At 47.1% G+C, this 19,711-nt stretch overlaps 1 protein-coding gene across 3 annotated transcripts in view; it reads left to right on the top strand.

Moving 5' to 3' along the window:
• The window catches only part of airim (AFG2 interacting ribosome maturation factor), a 28,048-nt gene extending 9,037 nt beyond the window's left edge, over positions 1-19,011 (top strand). For all 3 annotated transcript variants that reach the window (XM_072501798.1, XM_072501803.1, XM_072501812.1), the window contains exons 2-5: positions 6,062-6,352; positions 7,507-7,686; positions 14,041-14,159; positions 16,268-19,011. In XM_072501798.1, coding sequence (XP_072357899.1) covers positions 6,081-6,352; positions 7,507-7,686; positions 14,041-14,159; positions 16,268-16,317 — 621 coding nt within the window. In that variant the 5' untranslated portion in view covers positions 6,062-6,080 and the 3' untranslated portion in view covers positions 16,318-19,011. The remainder of the gene's footprint in view (positions 1-6,061; positions 6,353-7,506; positions 7,687-14,040; positions 14,160-16,267) is intronic.
• Positions 19,012-19,711: the final 700 nt, after the last annotated feature.

Below are 19,711 nucleotides of genomic sequence, written 5' to 3'. Positions count from 1 at the left end.
CAGGCCTTCAGCTGCATCAAGGCGGATATCGCCTAAGCCGCGATGCGCGTGGCATTATTGTTTCTCTGATTGATTGTAAAATTGAATGCAGAGCATAATAAATGGCAAGGGTAGGACCCTATAATACATCATTGTGGCTTCGGGTCTGTTCTGGTGACCAACCTTCTAACAGAAAAAAAGTACTTAAAGGTGTTGCCTGAAAGTACGAGGGTGCTGAGGGTACAAAGTACATGCGAGTTTAGATTTTCACAAATTTAGTTTGCCATTTCTATTACTTTACACAAATAATAATAATGGTCTTTATTAGTGTCACAAGGAGGCTTACATTAACACTGCAATGAAGTTACTGTGAAATTGAATATAATGATCTTGTATGTTTAGAAATAATGTATGAGTTGGTCTCTTGCAGATCAAAATCATCTGAAAATACAATATCTGACACAGGTACAATGTCTCAAAACTGGTAACAATCAAACTGAATCGATGTTGGATTTTGGAACATGCCGTTTTTTGGGTTGGGTGGGACCAGGTCAGTAGAGTGTTGAGGGGGTATGTTTTTCAAGTAAAGATTGCAAAGGACAGTTCTGAAAGAAATGGAGACAATGCTGCAAGATAAGCCAAGCAAATTCTTTGGAGCGGCTTTAGATCTGTCAGTGTTACTTTACCAGAGTGCGGTAAAAGCTCTGTTTGTCCATGGAATTGGAGTTGCTGCAGTGAAGCGTTGGTGGTGGACTGGGAACAACTCCCAAAGCCATGCAGTTAGACCGAAGAAGGCGGAGAGGAGAGCAAGCCTGGTGGTGTTAGTTTTTAAATTGCTGGTTTTGGACATCACCAGTTTTTGTATTTGGGACACTGTACCTGTATTTCCATATATGAAAAATTGAATTATTTATCAAAAAAACTGCGATCATGTCTAAAATTAGGAAAGGTGAGACATCAATAAAACTGGAAGATAAAGCATTTAACTTCCAGTGCATTGATGCTGTACCACCTTGCCATGTTCCACCTGTGTTCAAGACTAAATGCGCAGTCTTGAGCTTGTGAAAATAGGCACTGTTTAACTCATTACTTATGGTATGGTGATTGGTGTGGTGACCATGTGATCAATGGGGGTCAATGCAGCTGAGGAGAAAGGGGCCTGGGCCAGTTCAGCCTTTTCAAATAAAATGTATGGAGTACTCTCCCCCCTCACCCCCATTAATTGATTATCAGTCAGAAAACACACCAGTGATTACGTTACAGTTACTAATGTGAATGAACATTTCTGACACTGCCCATTCTTTTTTTTTTGCTGTTTATCAAAATCCCAACATTGAATAAGCAAAGCAGACTGAAAATATACAGGCACTGTGTCTTAAATCTATATCATTTAATAAAATATAATCCCAAGAAAGTCATTTCAAGAATGTAAGGATAAATTATCCATTATGGATATTCCTGGGAAAGGAATGCAAAGTGGGATATCCAGCTGACTTTACATTGGCTGTTCCCACTTTAACATTCATGTTTTAATCTTTATTGAGTTAAAGTCTAGGTCACAGAAGTAGGCCATTCAGCCCAACTGGTCTATGTGTCAAATGAGCCTCTTCCCACTACTCTTCATCTCGTCGATTCAGCATATTCTTCCAATCCTTTCTTCCTCACATGCATATCTAAATTCTCCTTAAATGTGTCTGTGCTATTTGCCTCAACTACACATGGTAGAAGCTTGCACATTCTTCAGACAAGAGAAGTTTCTCCTGAATTTCACATTGAATTTATTAGAGGCTCTCTTCATATTTATGGCTCTTAGTTCTGGTCTTCCTGCGAGTGAAAGCATTTTCAGTTTTACCCTACAAACCCTTTCATAATCTATTGTCTCAACCCCTCAGCCTTCTCTCCAGAGAAGAGTGTTTTCAGTCTTGATAAGTATATCCTCCCAGTTGCGCTATCCTTGTGAATCATTTTAGCCCCGATTCCAGTTCAACCATCTCCTTTTTTACATATAATCTGGCAACCAGAATTGTGCACAGTATCCCAAAATGTGGTCTAACCAAGATTGCTACAAGTTTAATGTAACTTCTCTGCTTTTAAATACCAACCCTCTAGAAATGAATCCCAACGCCTAGTTTCCCTCTTTTATTGCCCTAGTAAGCGCGGTCACTACATCTAGCGACATGTGGATTAGTACTTCTGAAGCTCCCTTACTCCGTTCAGGCTAATTCCAGCAATCTATGGCCTCCCATAGAATCCCTACAGTGCAGAAGAGACCATTCGACCCAGCGAGTCTACACCAACCCTCTGAAAGAGCACTCTACCTATGCCCCCCCCCCCCCCCCCCCCCCCCTGCCCTATCCCCGTAATCCCAGACGTTGGTCATGGCCTATCCACCTGACCTGCACATCTTTGGACACTAAGGAGTAATTTAGCATGAACAATCTACCACATCTTTGGACTGTGGGAGGAAGCTGTAGCACCCGGACGAAACCCATGCAGTCACGGGGAATGTGCAGACTGCAGACAGGCAATCACCCAAGGCTGGAATCGAACCCGGGTGTCTGACGCTGTGATGCAGCAGCGTTAACCACTGTACCACGGTGCCTCCTTATCAAAATGTAATACTTGTCTCTATTGAAATTCATTTACTAATAGCATAGCCCTTCCACAAGTTAATTAATGCCTTATTTTATATTTTATCACAGTCCTCAGTATTTACTATACCCAGCCACCTTCAATTTGGTGTTGACCACTAATTTCAAAATTGTATTTATAGTTCCGATATCCAAAGAGTCTAAATTATTTATGTAAACAGGAGCATTGGCATTCCAAATGCCAAACCTTAAGAAATGAAATTAAATGAAAATCGCTTATTGTCACGAGTAGGCTTCAATGAAGTTACTGTGAAAAACCCCTAGTCGCCACATTCCGGCGCCTGTTCGGGAGGCTGGTACGGGAATTGAACCGTGCTGCTTCCCATCTTTTGCCAGTTTGATTATCTACCCATATTCCCTATTCTCTGTCTTCTATTTTGTCCCAGAAACCTGTTTCCTATTCTGATACTTGTCTCCAATTTGACCAGCGAAACCAGCATGCTCGTAGTTTCTAAGTCTACTCTGCAGTACCTTCTATTAAAAGCCTTTGCAAATCTCAAATATATTGGGCAGTATTCTCCGGCCACTGACAGCGAAATCGCCTTCGCCAATCAGCCGGAGAATCCCCGTTTGCGCCAAAATCGGGGGCGCCGCTGCTTTTGCGATGTTCTGCCCCCTCGGGACGGCCTCAGGACGTCACCTGAGGACCTCCCCCAATGGGCCGAGTTCCCGACAGCGGGGAAACGCATGCTATTTGTTTTCGGGAACCCGGCATGGCGCTGCAGACAGTCCATCGCCGCCACAGTCGGGTGGGAGCCGTTCCGCGGACAGGGGGGACTTTGGCGGGGACTGGGGGCACTGGTGGGGGGTGGTTCGGGGGTGCCGAGCCAGGCCATGGATCCGGCAATTCTCTGTCCGTATCCACAGCTAGAGCCGGGGGCTCTACACTGCTTGCCTGCTAGCCCCCACCAGACGGAGGATCGGTGCAGCTTTTGTGCCGTTTTTTCGGGTGTAAACCGTCACTGTTCCCATGCCGGCGTCAGCACATAGTCTCCTAAACGGAGAATCCAGCCCATTACATCTACCGTTTTATCCTTATCCACTCTCTCTGTTACTTCAAATAATTCAGTAAGTGACTTCCCTTTTGATATCTATGCTGACTATCTTACTGCAATTTCATTTGCTAGATATATTTTCATTACATTGAGTAATGATTCCATTAAATTTCCTACCACTGCCATTAAGCTACGTGGGCTAAAGTTCCCTGGACATCTCTCTCTTTAAATATTAGTTACCTGCTAGTCCTCTGGCACTATTTCTAATGATTTTTTATATATCTGCAATAGTGCCCTCTGCTATCTCTTCTCTAACTTCTCTAACTTCTTTAATTGTGCGCATAAGTAATCCTTTTGGACCAGGAATTTTATTTTAATTATGTTGTCAATTGATTCCCCACTTTCTGTCTTAAGTGTCTTAATAAATGTGTTGCTATCTTCTAATGTCATGCTGTCCTCAATAGTCTCCCTGATAGACACTGAGCAAAATCATTATTCAATACTTCTGACATTTTAATCCATTTACCTACAAATTTATCACCGTGTCACAATCTTTTTTAAAAAAGACCTGCATTTGTATAACATCATTCACAATCATCAGATGTCTTGAACCCCTAACAGCCAATTAAGTACTTTTGAAATGGATCACAAGAAATGCAGTAGCCATTTTTCACACTTTTTGTTATGTTGATTCAACAATAAATGTTGACCAGAAAGCAGGTTAACCCTGCTTCATGTTGAAATAGTGCCATTGGGATCTTCTGCATCCGCCTGAGCAGGCAGATAAGACCTCTGTTTAACGTTCTAGCTAAAAGAAAACGCCCACCAAAGTGCAGCACTCCCTCAATACTGCACTGGAGTGTCACCTTGAATTTTGTGCCAATATCCTGGAGTAGGACTTCAACCCACAACCTTCTGACTCAAGTGAACCACGGCTGACAACAAGTCACTTCATACGTCTGAAGAATATAATCTGGTGTGGCTGAGTTAGAAAGGCTTTATTAGTCTGAGAACTTACTTTCCCAAAGTGCTTCCTATTCAATTAAGTGGTTTATGGATGTAGACACTAATGTGGTGTACTTTGTATACAGCATTCTTGTGTCAATTTGTGCAATATTTGCACAGATCCTATTATCTAATTAATTCAATGCTTTGATTAGAAAGGCCTCGCCAAACTGGTGAGAGCTAAGACCCACAAAAGAACAGAAAATGGAAACAGTCAACAGCTCAGTCAGCACCAGAGGAGGGAATAGAGGAATTAATGGGTGTGATTCTCTTGCCATGTCGCGCTCAAGCGAGAGCACAACGCGGCTGGAGAATTTCAGGAGAGCCGCCTCGTGGGCCTCCTGGCAGCCTCTGCACCTCGCGGGATTCACCCATGTCCCGCGAGATGTCGGAGTCAGAATGCCGCCCAAAAGGGGTGAGACCAAACGGCGCTCCTGGAAGTCGGTCTTAAACCTACTTAAGACCTACTCACCTGGGATACACCGGCCTCCATCGATTCACCGGCCTCCCAAGGGAGGCTGCAGCCGGGCGCCGATCAGTGCTGGTCCACACAAACGTGGACCAGGCGGAATGGCACCCGGAGGGTCTCCCAGAACATTGGAGACCCCTGAGTGGTCATGGTCAGTGCATGGTGGCCCCGTGGAGCGTGGGCACCTTGGCACTGCCCATAAGGCACCTTGTCACTGCCATCCTGGCACTGCCAAGGTGCCCAGATGGCACTGCCAAGTTGGCTGGAGCAGTGCCAGAGTGACATTGCCAGGGGCCAAGGGGGCCATGCGCATGAAAGCAGGGGCTGTGTGCAGGGCAGGTAAGCAGGGGCTTCCAGGAAGTTGAGGGGGGGGGGGCGGCCTCACGGATGGGATCCCTGGAAGGGAGGGGTGCTGTAAAGGGGCTTGCGGAGAGGCTCCAGGGACCCCATAGCCGAGTGCCCTCACTTGGGGGGTATGGGGTAGTGCCCATGTGTGTGCGTGGGGGTGACATTGCCTATGGATGGGGGACCCATAAGCTCACTTAGAGATCGGGGCACCCTTTCAAAATGGCGGTCCGATCTCGGCATTCAACTACCCAGTGCCAAGTGTGGGCTAAACCGGTGAGAAACTCCCCAAAGTCCAAAAAGGTGAATAAGTGTCAATGAATAGTGTTTGGAAACTTGCCGGCTGAGCCGACAGGAAACTCTGAAAAACCTACCACAAATCAATTTAGAAATTTTCTGGAGAATCGTGCCCAATGTTTGAAGTTTGACCCATTTAAGTTTCATCACTGACGCTGAATGTCCAGGCATTTGCAGCAGTTTACAATCTGTAGTTTTAAAAGACCTAGCTTGTCAATTATTATATTTGGTCAAATATACTTTAATAGTTTAATCACTTGTACAAGGATAATTTTTTCTTGTTGATTGGATTTAATATCTTGTGATTCTCTAAATGACAGGTCCCTGGAACAGTAAGTAATGGCTCCAAGACAAGCGTTGCTGGCTGTTCATCAGGCCCTGGAGAAATGTTTCCACGTCATTGAGCAGCAGCACAATTCATGGCAAAGTACACTGACAGAATGTCTCCCCATCCTGAGCTCACTGAGTAACCTGGTGGAGCAACTCCAGGCATGCACCAAAGTTGTGTTCAAGAATACTGCCTTTCGAGAATTCTCTGATCTGCAACTCCGTCTGAAGTACAAACTTACCCAGGCTATCGAAATCAGTTTGGAACAACTTGGTGAAAAAATGTAGGCTCCACATCATTCGCCTATTGATAATTAAGCCTAGAGTACCATATCGGGACATTAACTGATACAAGCATTGACTTATTGCTGAAATCAGGCTAGATCTGATATTGGATACATTTATGGGTGTTTCATTTTTAGGGGAATGCGGATGGCATCTGCAGGAAAGCTGGCCTAAAGGGAGCCCACATTTCTGCAGAATATGAACAAAATTACACCTGGGCTTTTTGTTGAATCCTGTGTTCATGAAATTGACATGTTGGTTTTGAAGAACGGAACATGTGTCAGTTCAGATATTCTCTGGATTGAATAATGCCAGGTCATTATTGTGCACTTAAATGCAGAGTAAATCCTCTACTTTGTGGCAGAGATGGGCCTATGTCCCACTTCAGGAGACTGTACTTCCTATTCTTGTCAGTTATGATGCATATTAACATCGACTTTGGGTGATTTTGTGAGGTTCAGAGAGTAGTGGACAGTAGAAGAAAGAAAGTAAAACTTAGTCTAATATTAAGCCATCTTGTTGAGAAGTAGCTTTCATCTATTTGGCGCTTTTATCACATCTTTGGGGTGTCCATAAGTGCTCCATATTGAATAAGTTACTTCTGAAGTGCAGTGGTGGCCAACCAAATGGATGCATTTATGCCTCATGTGTCACAAATTATATGACCAGCAGTCTGTCAGTCTGGTGGGTTTGAGAACTGGTAAAGCTCACTGTAGTTTGTATTAAATTTTTGAACATCTGATCTGGAAGATAGCACCCTATAATAATGCAGCATTCTCTTAGTGTAAGTCAAGACGGCATTCAAATACTGAAGTGGGACTTTAACCCACAATCTTCTGACTCCAAGGTAAGAGTGCCAGCAAGGGAGCCAAGTTTACTTACCTGTCAGAACAACTAGGATAAATGATTTGCCTGTATAGGTTCACTGCATGAAAGCAATGTTAAAGCAGAATGAAAAATCCATATTCTTTTATGAGTGATTCCAGAATACTAAGATGAACCTGCAATCCTGTGGAATCAAACTTCAACTGTTACATTTCGAATGGTAATTTCACAGAGAGCCAGGGAGGAATGCCCATGTGGCTTTAACTCAGATTTGTTTGGTAACTAATCTTGATTGAACTAATGATGTCCTTTTCCAACATCTGTCAAGGAGTGTTTTAAAAATGGTGCAGAACACGACGAATAATCAAGTGGCAGCGTGCTTCCAAATGTACGAACAACATGCTGATGCCATTGGTTTGACTCCAGTCCTTGAACGTTCATGGCTTTGCCCTTCAATAGCAGATATGCTGGAATGGCTTCAAGATGTTCAACGGTTTTACAGAAGCCAGTATCCTTTAAATGTTGGCTCTTGTGCCCACGGACTCTTCCTGGCTGGTGTCGTCCTATAACTTCACAGGAGATGTAGGACAAGTGATGTGGCAATTCTAGACTGTTTCTTAAGATGGAAGGGGGTTTCCTAAAATAAATGTAATTGCAGAGGATTGGGGTGGGTGGTGGTGGTGGTAGGGGTAAAGACTGGGATGCGGGGGGGGGGGTACAGTCAAATGGGATTGTGGTGAGAATGGGAATGCTTTTGAGCCAACAGCTCCCCACTAATGGACAGGCAGACGTGAACCATTGATCCTGTTAGGGCAGCGCGATAGCACAAGTGGATAGCACTGTGGCTTCACAGCGCCAGGGTCCCAGGTTCGATTCCCCGCTGGGCCACTGTCTGTGCGGAGTCTGCACGTTCTCCCTGTATCTGCATGGGTTTCCTCCGGGTGCTCCGGTTTCTTCCCACAGTCCAAAGACGTGCAGGTTAGGTGGATTGGCCAAGCTAAATTGCCCTTAGTGTCCAAAAAGGTTAGGAGGGGTTATTGGGTTGCGGGGATAGGGTGGAAGTGAGGGCTTAAGTGGGTCGGCACAGACGCGATGGGCCTAATGGCCTCCTTCACTGTATGTTCTATGTTCTTTTCCCCCTCTCTGCTCAACTGTTGGTGAAAGAACATTCGGCTGTCTTGCAACCAAATCCAGTTTTTGGGATGGATAATGCAGGCACTCCAGGGTGGCAACAGGAGTCCTATGTTGTTGGAGGATCTCAGATTAGTATTTTAGAAGGGCTCACATGTGATGCACAGCCCACTGGCCTTGCAGCGGTAGGGCCGGGTGAATGTGCTGCAGCCGCCATGACTGTGGTAACGGGGCTGTAGCTTATTGCTCCATTTCCCGGTTTCCAGGCAGTTCAGTGTTTTCTCCAGGAGGGAGGCCTGAAAATGAACCCCTCTTTTCGGCAATTCCTCCCCTTGCGATATGTCCCCCTCCTCCAGTCAATCACCCTTAAAGCCACACTTGCAGCCATCACCCTTGCTTTTCCATATCAGTGTTGAATCTTTTTTATATTCATTTACGGGATGTGGGCGTCGCTTGTTAGGCCAGCATTTATTGCTCATGGTTAGCTGCCCTTCAGAAGGGGTGATGAATTGCTTTGAACCGTTGCAGTCCCTGAGGTGTAGGCACACCCACAGTGCTGTTAGGAAGGGAGTTCCAGGATTTTGGACCAGCGATATATTTCCAAGTCAAGGTGGTGAGTGACTTGGGAACCTCCAGATGGTGGAGTCCCAGGTATCTACTGCTGTTGTCCTTCTAGATGGTAGTAGTTGTGGTTTGGAAGGTGCTGTCTAAGGAATCTTGGCAAGTTACTGCAGTGCATCCTTAGATGGTACACATGGCTGCCACTGTTCGTCGGTGGTGGAAGGTTTGAATGTGGAAGGGGGAGCAATCAAGCAGGCTGCTTTGTCCTGGATGGTGTCGCGCTTCTTGAGTGTTGGAGCTGAACTCGTCCAGGCATGTGGAGAGTATTCCATTACAGTCCTGACTTGTGCCTTGTAGATGGGGGTTAGGAGGTGAGTTACTCTCCATAGGATTCCTCGCCTTTAACCTGCACTGATAGCCACAGTATTAGTATGGCTGTGGTATTATAGGTATTACGGTACCTGATAGGCTAAAGCACCATTGGTGGAAGGCTTTCTATTGATTAAACTGTATGATAGCTCCGCCCTGCTAGGCGGGGTATAAGAACCCGTGCCGTCCCAGCAGTCTTTATTCTGTACCTGAGCTGCCGGGGGAAACATCTAGCTTATCAAAGCCTTCAGTTAGACTACAACCTCGCTTTAGTGGTCATTGATCGTGCATCAATTTAATAAACTAGTTTTTTAAGAAGAAAGGATGGAGCTCCGAATCAAGCCGGAGTATCTGCAACGTAGCCCCCACGCGGCAAACTCAGCGGCAATCTTTAAGCACTGGCTGGCGTGCTTTAAAGGGTATCTCGGGACGGCTGCAAACGCACCCACGGGAGAGCAGAAACTGCACGTCCTCCACTCAAGGGTGAGCCCGGAGATTTACACCCTCGTTGAGGAAGCGGAAGACTTCGATGCAGCAATAGAGCTGCGAAAAGGACACTATATTCACCCGGTAAACCAGGTCTACGCCCGGCACCTGCTTGCAACAAGGCGACAAACCCCTGGGGAATCGCTGAAGGAATTCTACCGTGCACTCCTGGTGTTGGGAAGAAGCTGCAGCTGCCCGCAAGTTTTGGCGAGCGAACACACGGAACTCTTAGTCCGGGATGCTTTCGTGGCAGGTATGCTATCTTCACAAATCCGCCAGCGTCTGTTAGAAAAGGACACCCTGGGTCTCAGGGAGGTACTGGCCCTTGCAGGCTCCCTGGACATGGCCTCCAGAAATGCCCGTGCTGACGTTCCCGACCGCGCGGCAGCCCCCTGGGCAGCGTGGAACCGCTCCGCGGCCGACCCCGAGACTTCCCCCATTCCCCCAGAGGCCTGCGCTGCAAGGCGGCCTGGCAACCCCAAGGGGCCCCGCTGCTACTTTTGCGGGCAGGCCAAGCATCCCCGCCAGCGCTGCCCGGCCCGCGCATCCACCTGCAAGGGATGCGTCAAAAAGGGCCATTTTGTGGGGATATGCCAGGCCCATGCGGTTGCCGCGGTCTCTGGCGGCGAATGCGGATCGCAACCACAAACTTCTCCTCGGGCCCCGTGCGGCCAGCGGTCGCCGCCATCTTCATATTCCAGGGCCACATGTGGACCCCGGGTGCCGCCATCTTGTTCCGCGGACGCCACGTTGGAGGGATGGGCCCCGCCATTTTGTGCACCCCCAGCCATGTGCGACCAATGGGAGCCGCCATCTTGGGTGAACCCCCAGGACCCCAGCTCGGCTGACCACGCACTGCCCGAAGAGAACTCTCAACTGCTGCGATTAGCCTCTGTGACTCTGGATCAGTCTCGGTCTCGAACACTCTGAACTGCTACGACGACTGTATTCATCAACGGGCACGAGACGTCCTGCCTAATCGACTCTGGGATCACGGAGAGCTTCATACACCCTGATACGGTAAGGCGCTGTTCTCTCCTCATCCACCCCATTAATCAAAAAATCTCCCTGGCTTCCGGTTCACACTTAGTGGAGATAAAGGGGTTTTGTGTAGCAAACCTCACAGTCCAGGGAAGGGAGTTCAAAAATTTCCGTCTCTACGTCCTTCCCCACCTCTGCACGGCTACACTCCTGGGTTTAGACTTCCAGTGTAACCTTCAAAGTCTGACCTTCAAATTCGGCGGCCCTATAACCCCCATTACTGTCTGCGGCCTCGCGACTCTTAAGGTCGACCCGCCTTTCCTGTTTGCGAACCTCCCCCGGATTGCAAACCCGTCGCCACCAGGAGCAGACGCTACAGTGCCCAGGGCCGGATCTTTCTTAGGTCAGAGGTCCAAAGGCTACTGAGGGAAAGGGGTCATTGAAGCCAGTAACAGCCCCTGGAGAGCTCAAGTAGTGGTGGTAAAGACCGGGGAGAAGCATAGGATGGTCATCGACTACAGTCAGACCATCAACAGGTTTACGCAACTGAACGCGTACCCTCTTGCCCGCATATTCAACCTGGTAAACAGGATCGCGCATTATAAGGTCTTCTCCACGATGGATCTCCAGTCCGCCTACCACCAGCTCCCCATCCGTACTAGTGACCGCAAATACACTGCCTTCAAGGCGGATGGGTGGCTCTATCACTTAAGGGTTCCCTTCGGTGTCACCAACGGGGTCTCGGTCTTCCAGCACGAGATGGACCGAATGGTTGACCGGTACGGTGTACGGGAAACATTCCCGTATCTCGATAATGTCACCATCTGTGGCCACGACACTAACCTCCAAAAATTTCTCCAGACCGCTAAAATCCTTAACCTTACAGACAACAAGGATAAATGCGTGTTTAGCACCGATCATCTAGCCATCCTCGGCCACGAAGTGCGAAATGGAGTTATAGGCCCCGACCCTGAACGCAGGCGCCCCCTTTTGGAATTCCCCCTCCCTCACTGCTCCAAGGCCCTGAAACGTTGCCTAGGGTTTTTTAGCTACTACGCCCAGTGGGTCCCCAACTAGGCGGACAAGGCCCATCCCCTGATCCAATCCACAGCTTTTCCCCTGTCGATAGAGGCCCGCCAGGCCTTCAGCCACATCAAAGCAGACATTGCAAAGGCCACAATGCACGCCATCGACGAGTCCCCCTCCTTCCAGGTCGAGAGCAATGCGTCCGACGTAGCTCTGGTGACCACCCTCAACCAAGCGGGCAGACCCGTGGCCTTCTTCTCTCGTACCCTCCATGCTTCCGAAATCCGCCACTCCTCAGTCGAAAAGGAAGCCCAGGCCATAGTAGAAGCTGTGCGACATTGGAGGCATTACCTGGCTGGCAGGAGATTCACTCTCCTCACGGAACAACGGTCGGTTGCTTTCATGTTTTATAATGCACAGCGGGGCAAGATAAAAAACGATAAGATCTTGCGGTGGAGGATCGAACTCTCCACCTACAACTACGAGATCTTGTATCGTCCCGGGAAGCTAAACGAGCCTCCTGACGCCCTGTCCCGCGGCACATGTGCCACCGCACAAGTGGACCACCTCCGAGCCCACCACGAGGACCTCTGCCACCCGGGGGTCACTCGCTTTTTCCATTTTGTAAAGACCCACAACCTGCCCTACTCCATCGAGGAGGTCAGGACAGCCACCAGGGACTGCCAAATCTGCGAGGAGTGCAAACCGCACTTCTACCGACCAGAGAAAATGCACCTGATAAAGACTTCCCGTCCCTTTAAACGCCTCAGCATGGACTTCAAAGGCCCCCTCCCCTCCACCGACCGCAACATGTACTTCCTGAACGTGATTGACAAGTACTCCCGGTTCCCATTCGCCATCCCCTGCCCCGACATGACCGCAACCACCGTCAGCAAGGCCCTCCAAAGCACCTTTGCACTGTTCGGGTTCCCCACTTACATACACAGTTATAGGGGGTCCTCCTTTATGAGCGACGAACTGCGTCAATTCCTGCTCAGCAAGGGCATCGCCTCGAGCAGGACGACCAGTTACAACCCCCGTGGTAACGGACAGGTAGAGAGGGAGAACGGAACGGTCTGGAAGACCGCCCTACTGGCCCTACAGTCCAGGAACCTCCCAGTCTCGCGCTGGCAAGAAGTCCTCCGGATGCCCTCCACTCCATCCGGTCACTGCTTCGTACGACCACCAATCAGACACCTCACGAACTTCTCCTTGTCTTCCCTAGGAAGTCCTCCTCTGGGACCTCGCTCCCGACCTGGCTGGCAGCACCCGGACCCATCCTGCTCCGAAAACACGTGCGGGCGCACAAGTCGGACCTTTGGTCGAGAGGGTCCATCTGCTCCATGCTAACCCCCAGTACGCCTACGTGGCGTACCCCGACGGCCGATAAGATACGGTCTCCCAATGGGACCTGGCGCCCGCCGGAACCCCACGCACATCCCAGCCACCAGTCCCACACTCCCCTCCACCGCAGCACCTTACAGGAGGATCGGACCTTCCGCCGGCCCCGTCTAGGCCCCTCCACCCACCAACGCCTCCCGCAGGCGCTCCTTTCCCAGGTCAACCGTTCTCCCCACCAGCGCCGTCTAGATGTGCCGAAGTTGCCATGGAGATCGAAGTCACGCTCCCGGAGTCACAGACGCCCGAGCCTCCACCGGAGTCACCACCGAAGCTCCGACGATCACAGAGGACGACAGGGTCCCCGATCGACTGATTGCTTCATTTTAATTGTAAACTGTAAATATAAACCATCAAATGTACATAGGTATCAGAATTGTAAATCGTTACTAAACACTGTACGGAGGTATTACGGTACCTCCATAACTAATTATACCACGTTGCCATGTTTTGTAGTTTCAGGCCACCACCCCCGCCGGACTCGTTTTTTAACAGGGGGTGAATGTGGTATTATAGGTATTACGGTACCTGATAGGCTTAAGCACCATTTGGTGGAAACTGTATGCTTTCTATTGGTTCGAATGTATGATATACCCCGCCTAGCAGGGCGGAGCTAAGAACCTGTGCCGCCCCAGCAGCCTTCATTCTGTACCTGAGCTGCTGGGGGAAACATCTAGCTTATTAAAGCCTTCAGTTGGACTCCAACCTCGCTTTAGTAGTCATTGATCGTGCATCAATGGCTAATCCAGTTCAGTTTCTGATCTCCAACTGCTGGTAACTATGGATGTATTGATGGATGTATAAATGTAAGTTCTTGGTTATTGAAGATTAAGGACACTGACAGTGAATGACATCCATCTCACCTTTGAACTGCTCGTTACTACTATGCTTTCATTAACAACCATGGCAGATATCTATCCAGGAAACTCTTACTTCAAGACATCAGCCCTGATAATCTGCCAAGTATTCAGGCTCTCCCCCAGTCCTGGAGCCGTGTGTCAGAACAAATGGATCAGGACTTGGTTCGAGGTAATTTGTAGTCACTTGTTCGGTTTCCTGTTCACACCTTGCCTCGACAATTTTCTCCCAGCAGATTTAAAGAATGGCAATTTTGAAGCTGTGGAACTCTAACCTGGTTAAGCACCTTTTGAGGGGCAAAAAGAGATGGGGAGCAAAATTGAGAGGGATCGAAGAGGAGGAAAAAAATATTTAAATCTGAAACCTGGAGTCGAAGAAAGATGGCATTTAAAAAAAAAATCTGGAAATAAAATTACGACAGACCTTTCAGTAATGGGTAAGGTTTTAGAAACAGCATTCAGCAAAATAAAATCAACAGGCACTTGGAGAAGCAGATTAAGCCATTCGGCCCATCAGATTTGCTCTGCCACTCAATCATGGCTGATATGTTTCTCATCCTCATTCTCCTGCCTTCTCCCTATTACCCCGAACCCCTTATCAGTCAAGAACCTATCTATCACTGACTTTAAGACACTCAGTGATTTGGCCTCCACAGCCTTCTGCGGCACAGATTCACCACCCTCTGGCTGAAGAAATTCCTCCTCATCTCTGTTTTAAAGGATCGTCCCTTCAGTCTGAGGCTGTGCCCTTGGGTTCTAGTTTTTCCTACTAGTGGAAACATCCTCTCCACATCCACTTTATCTAGGTCTTTCAGTATGCTGCAAGTTTCAATAAGATCCTCCCTCGTCCTTCAAAACTCCAATGAGTACAGACCCAGAATCCTCAACTGCTAGAAAATTAAAATCAAAACAAAAAATTAAGCAGAACCAGCATTTGTAAAAGACAATTATCCTGGATTAATCTAATTGCATTTTTTGATAAAGTAACAGCGAAGGTTGATGAAGAGAATGAAATTGATGATGTCCATATGGATTTTTAAAAAATGATTGACAAAGTATCACATAAAAGGCTACACTGGGGGGAATTCAGAATGTCCAATTCACCTAACAAGCACGTCTTTTGGGACTTGTGGGAGGAAACCGGAGCACCTGGAGGAAACCCACGCAAACACAGGGAGAACATGCAGACTCCGCACAGACAGTGACCCAAGCCGGGAATCGAACCCGGCCCTGGATGGCTAGCACTGCTGCTTCACAGCACCTGAGACCTGGGTTCAATTCCTAGCTTGGGTCACTATCTGTGTGGAGTCTGCACATTTTCCCTGTGTCTGCGTGGGTTTCCTCCGGGTGCTCCGGTTTCCTCCAACAAGTCCCGCTGTGTACCCGAACAGGCGCCGGAATGTGGCGACTAGGGGATTTTCACAGTAACTTCATTGCAGTGTTAATGTAAGCCTACTTGTGATACTAATAAAGATTATTAATAAAGATTATTATTACTTAACAAAACTGAGGTTTATGGGAAAGGAGGGTTAGTGTCAGCTTGGATTAAAAAATTGGCACAAAGACAGAAAACTGCAATTCATGGTAAATGGTTGCTTATCAAACCGGAGGATGATAGCCCCTGCTGTTCCCCAAGGGTCAATGCTAGGAACACTACTTTTGTTGCTATATCAAAATAGCTTTGGCTTTAATATTAGAATGCAAGTTAAAATTTCAAAATTTTCAACAACAAAAAATAGCAAAACGTCAAAGGTGTGGAGACAGGTGGGGACGATATCAATCAACTGCAACAGGACACAGGCTAGCAGAATCGGTAGCCAAATGGCAGATGGATGGGGTAGGGAGAGGCGCTATAGACTTATTGACACAATTCTAAAAAGTGCAAGATCAGAGAGAATTGGGGTTCAGGTGATTAGATCTTTGATGGCAGGGTATATTGAATGAGTGTTAGCAAAGCATATATGACCTTGGGCTCCATAAATAGAGGTATTGGTACAAAAAAAGGAAGTTATGTTGAACCTGTAAAAACTCTTGTTCGCGACAATGTGGTTAAATCTTAACTGTCCTCTCAAGTGACCTGACAAGCCATTCAGTTATAATAATAGGAATTGGCAATAAATGCCATCCTTGCAATGATGTCCACACCTTGAAAATGAAAACAAAATCAGCAGCACAAAACCATATTATTGAATCTGAATTGCTCGAACTGCACATGAGGGTTTTGTTCGTCTGTGGCACTCAAAGGATCACTGATGTTGCCTCTTTGTTTTACTCATGCAGATACTCTACTAAAGGTGACATACTTTATAGAAACGCGTGAAGGCTCCTAGCATGGCCACAACCCTTTGCTGGAACTGTCAGTACTTCGACTTCTACTTGAAGCCAGTTGTTCTGAAAAGGGACAACTCAGCACATCCCGATGTGGAAGATGGTTCAGAGGTGATTTCCTCTGCCCCGTATGTACGATCAACGTGGCTGAACTAATCCTCAAGAGCAGGCTTAGTTGGTATTTGTATCTCTTTTCCAGCCTCTGTAAATATATCCCTTTTCAATTAAAGTACAGGCGGCACTATGTTTGAATAGTTTGAACTCCAGCCCAGTGCAACAGTGGTCTGCCCATGGTTTCCAACTCGTTATCTCAACCATACTGCTCTGATGAGGATGTGTCCTGCAACATGTGGAGTGGAACGTTGCCTCACATTGTGCCCCAGAGAGATTAGTTGAAATGGCGGTGAAAGAAACGGAAGAAAGTTTCCTGAAAATACTGGCAGAGCTTGGCAGTGAGTCGTGGGTGGGGGTTCAGGAGGACACAGTTCGAATTGGAGTGGCACTCACACCTGCCCATTGTCTATGACCCTAACCCATCCAAAGATGTGTGGTGGGCGTTGACACTGCTAATAGTGCAACTGGGAAACCTGCCTGAATGGGGTTAGTGGATTGTGGCCGCAGCATAAAGGAGTCCTGCTAGCGATCCGAGGCTCAGTTCCTTTATACCTGCAATTTTGGTAATCCAACTGATTGCGCTAGTTAGAACTAGCACCAGAAATTTTAAATTCCTCAACCCCCTGCTCCCAAAGCCCTAGGAATACCCAACACCAAGGGGGCACAAGCATCCGCCCCACAACATTGCTCAGGGCCTGAATGAGGAAACTGGGTGACATGTAGTGCTTGTTCACATGACATTCTGATACAGCTGTTCATTGTGAATGGACACTTTATACACCAACCCCTCGGTGGCAGGATTTGTGGAGAGGGCACGGGGGTTTGTAAAGGGAGAGAATCTTTTTGTGATTTCAGGCCCTGACCCAAACACCCCCTCCGTCTGCCATTGCAACTTGGAAAACCTAACTCCAGATTTTAAGAATTGTTGAGGCAATATCCTTGACATAATAGAGAAAACAGGAGATACCAAATAAATTATACAAAAATGGTTGCATGGTGCAGTGTATATACATGGCTAGGGAGAAGTTTTTAAAAAAGCGAATCTTAGTCTGCAATAAAATCATCATAAATTATAATTCTGTATGTTTTTACTATATATGTATGGGATCCTGACTATCACTTTTATTTATTGCAGCAGTTAATCTGGCTAGAGTACACAATCATCACGGGCAAATATTTGGGACATTATGTCGAGGACACATCTGTTCTTTAATGAATTTGTTTTGATTGGATACCAGGTAGAAACCGCTTAAAAGCATTTGTGTTTTGTAAATCATCTATTTACTGTAAATAGAAATGTGTCTTGGTGAGTTTTAGGAAGTTAGTGCTTTGGTTTGACAGCTCGCTGACAGGCTGGAAAAGACCAGCTGGTCTATTCAGCCTGTGCCCCATAGTCATACTACCTTGTGACTCATGAGACAGGTGGCCCTTGCCTCACCCGGAGCCAGGTAATCTCCTCGGAGAGATGAATAAACAGACACGAATCAAGGCCAATTAGAGTGGAAGAGCTTGTGGGGGTTCATATTCTGTTAAATTTCTTTCTGTGCTCCTTTTAGGCAATGGTAAACCAGACCAGGAGAACCACATTGACCCTGATTTGTATTCCAGGATGTCTGTTTCTCATACAATATAATCTCCGTCCCAGCCAGAAATGGAGCCAACTCTTCTCAAGATGCATAACGAATGGGGCGGCACAGTGGCTCGCACCGCTGCCTCACAGCGCCAGGGACCAGGGTTCAATTCTGGCCTGGGGTGACTGTGTGGAATTTGCACAATCTCCCAGTATCTGTGTGGGTTTCCTCGGGGTACTCCAGTTTCCTCCCACAGTCCAAAGGTTAGGTGGATTGGCCATGATAAAGTTGCCCCTTAATCTCCAGGAATGCGCAGGTTAGGTGGGGTTGCAAGGATAGGCCTAGGCAGGGTGCTCTTTCAGAGGGTCGCTGCAGACCCAGTGGGCCGAATGGCCTCCTTCTGCACTGTAGGGATTCTAAATCAATATTTGCTGCATTACACGTTTCACAGAAAGGAAAGGGGATATATTTGAAACTTAGCTACTGCAGCTCTCTTGACCCTCTGGGTCCATTGAGATAGGGACCTGAAATTAAAACACCAAATGCTGGATAAAATCAGCATCTGACTCTTCTTGAAGAGTCATACAGACATGAAAGGTTAACATTTCTCTCATATTTTCCCCATGTCTACATGGGTCTCACCCCCACAACCCAAAGATGTGCAGGGTAGGTGCATTGGCCACGCTAAGTTGCTCCTTAATTGGAAGAAAATAATTGGGTACTCTAAATTTATTTTTTAAAATCTCTGCTTCTCTCTCCAGCCACAGTATTTTGCTTTTGTTTTATATGAGATAGAGATGAGCACCTGGAGACTCGATGACAATAGACCAAAGCTTGTGTGTGTACATGTTGCAGGTTTCTCCAGAGTTATGCGAAGACTCATCCATTATTTTTATTCCGAAGTGGAAATTTAATTGAAAAGTGCTGTGATCAAGTGAAACCTGATGTACTGATTTTCTGCCAGTTTAATTTTTGCCTTTGAATAAACCTGACTTCTAATTTACAGCCCGATTCACATAGTTTGTGTTGATTCTTCTGCTCCTGGAAGGCTCTGCCAGTTACAGTAAATAAACTGCAGGAAGAAATGTGTTTGGTTCTACCCCTGAGCAATGTTACATTGCCAGTTACTGTTGTGCTTTCTTTTCCTCTGTCTATTCTATGGCTCTGTTCCAATTAGGGCAATCAGTGAGTTTGCCCTCCTTTCTTTTGATATCTATGTGTCAAATCCCAAATTTCTTTACCCGTCAGTCTGGCCTCAATAAAAGTCGAGCTGGATTTGCAGGTACAGCATTAGTTATTTTATTTAGCTTGCAAGCTTGATTCATTTCACAGAAGCATAGGACACATCCAGTCTCCTACACCCCGGAAAGCGAATGAACAAAGAGACAAAGGGATCTCTGCAAATCAATTCAAATGGTATCAAGTTTCACATACACGATTCCCATAGGTCATCCTATACCCCTCCTGACCTAGTCAGACATTCTGATTGGCTCACTTCCAATCCCTTCCTCTGGCCCCTATTACCCAGCATCCTTTTCTCCTCCTATGGTGGACACACCTCCTCCTTGCTTTGCCATGCGGTCTGAAATCCTTTGTGAACTCACCAGAATGAGACTGGCCTATCTCTACATTACAGTAACTAATATCTCTAAAGCAACTATTTTATATCACATTCGTCATTCCCTCCTTTTATCATTCCATGATAACCGAA

This window comes from Scyliorhinus torazame, chromosome 1 (assembly GCF_047496885.1).
Source record: "Scyliorhinus torazame isolate Kashiwa2021f chromosome 1, sScyTor2.1, whole genome shotgun sequence".
Taxonomy (NCBI): domain Eukaryota; kingdom Metazoa; phylum Chordata; class Chondrichthyes; order Carcharhiniformes; family Scyliorhinidae; genus Scyliorhinus; species Scyliorhinus torazame.
This window is presented reverse-complemented; position numbering and strand designations above follow the sequence as displayed.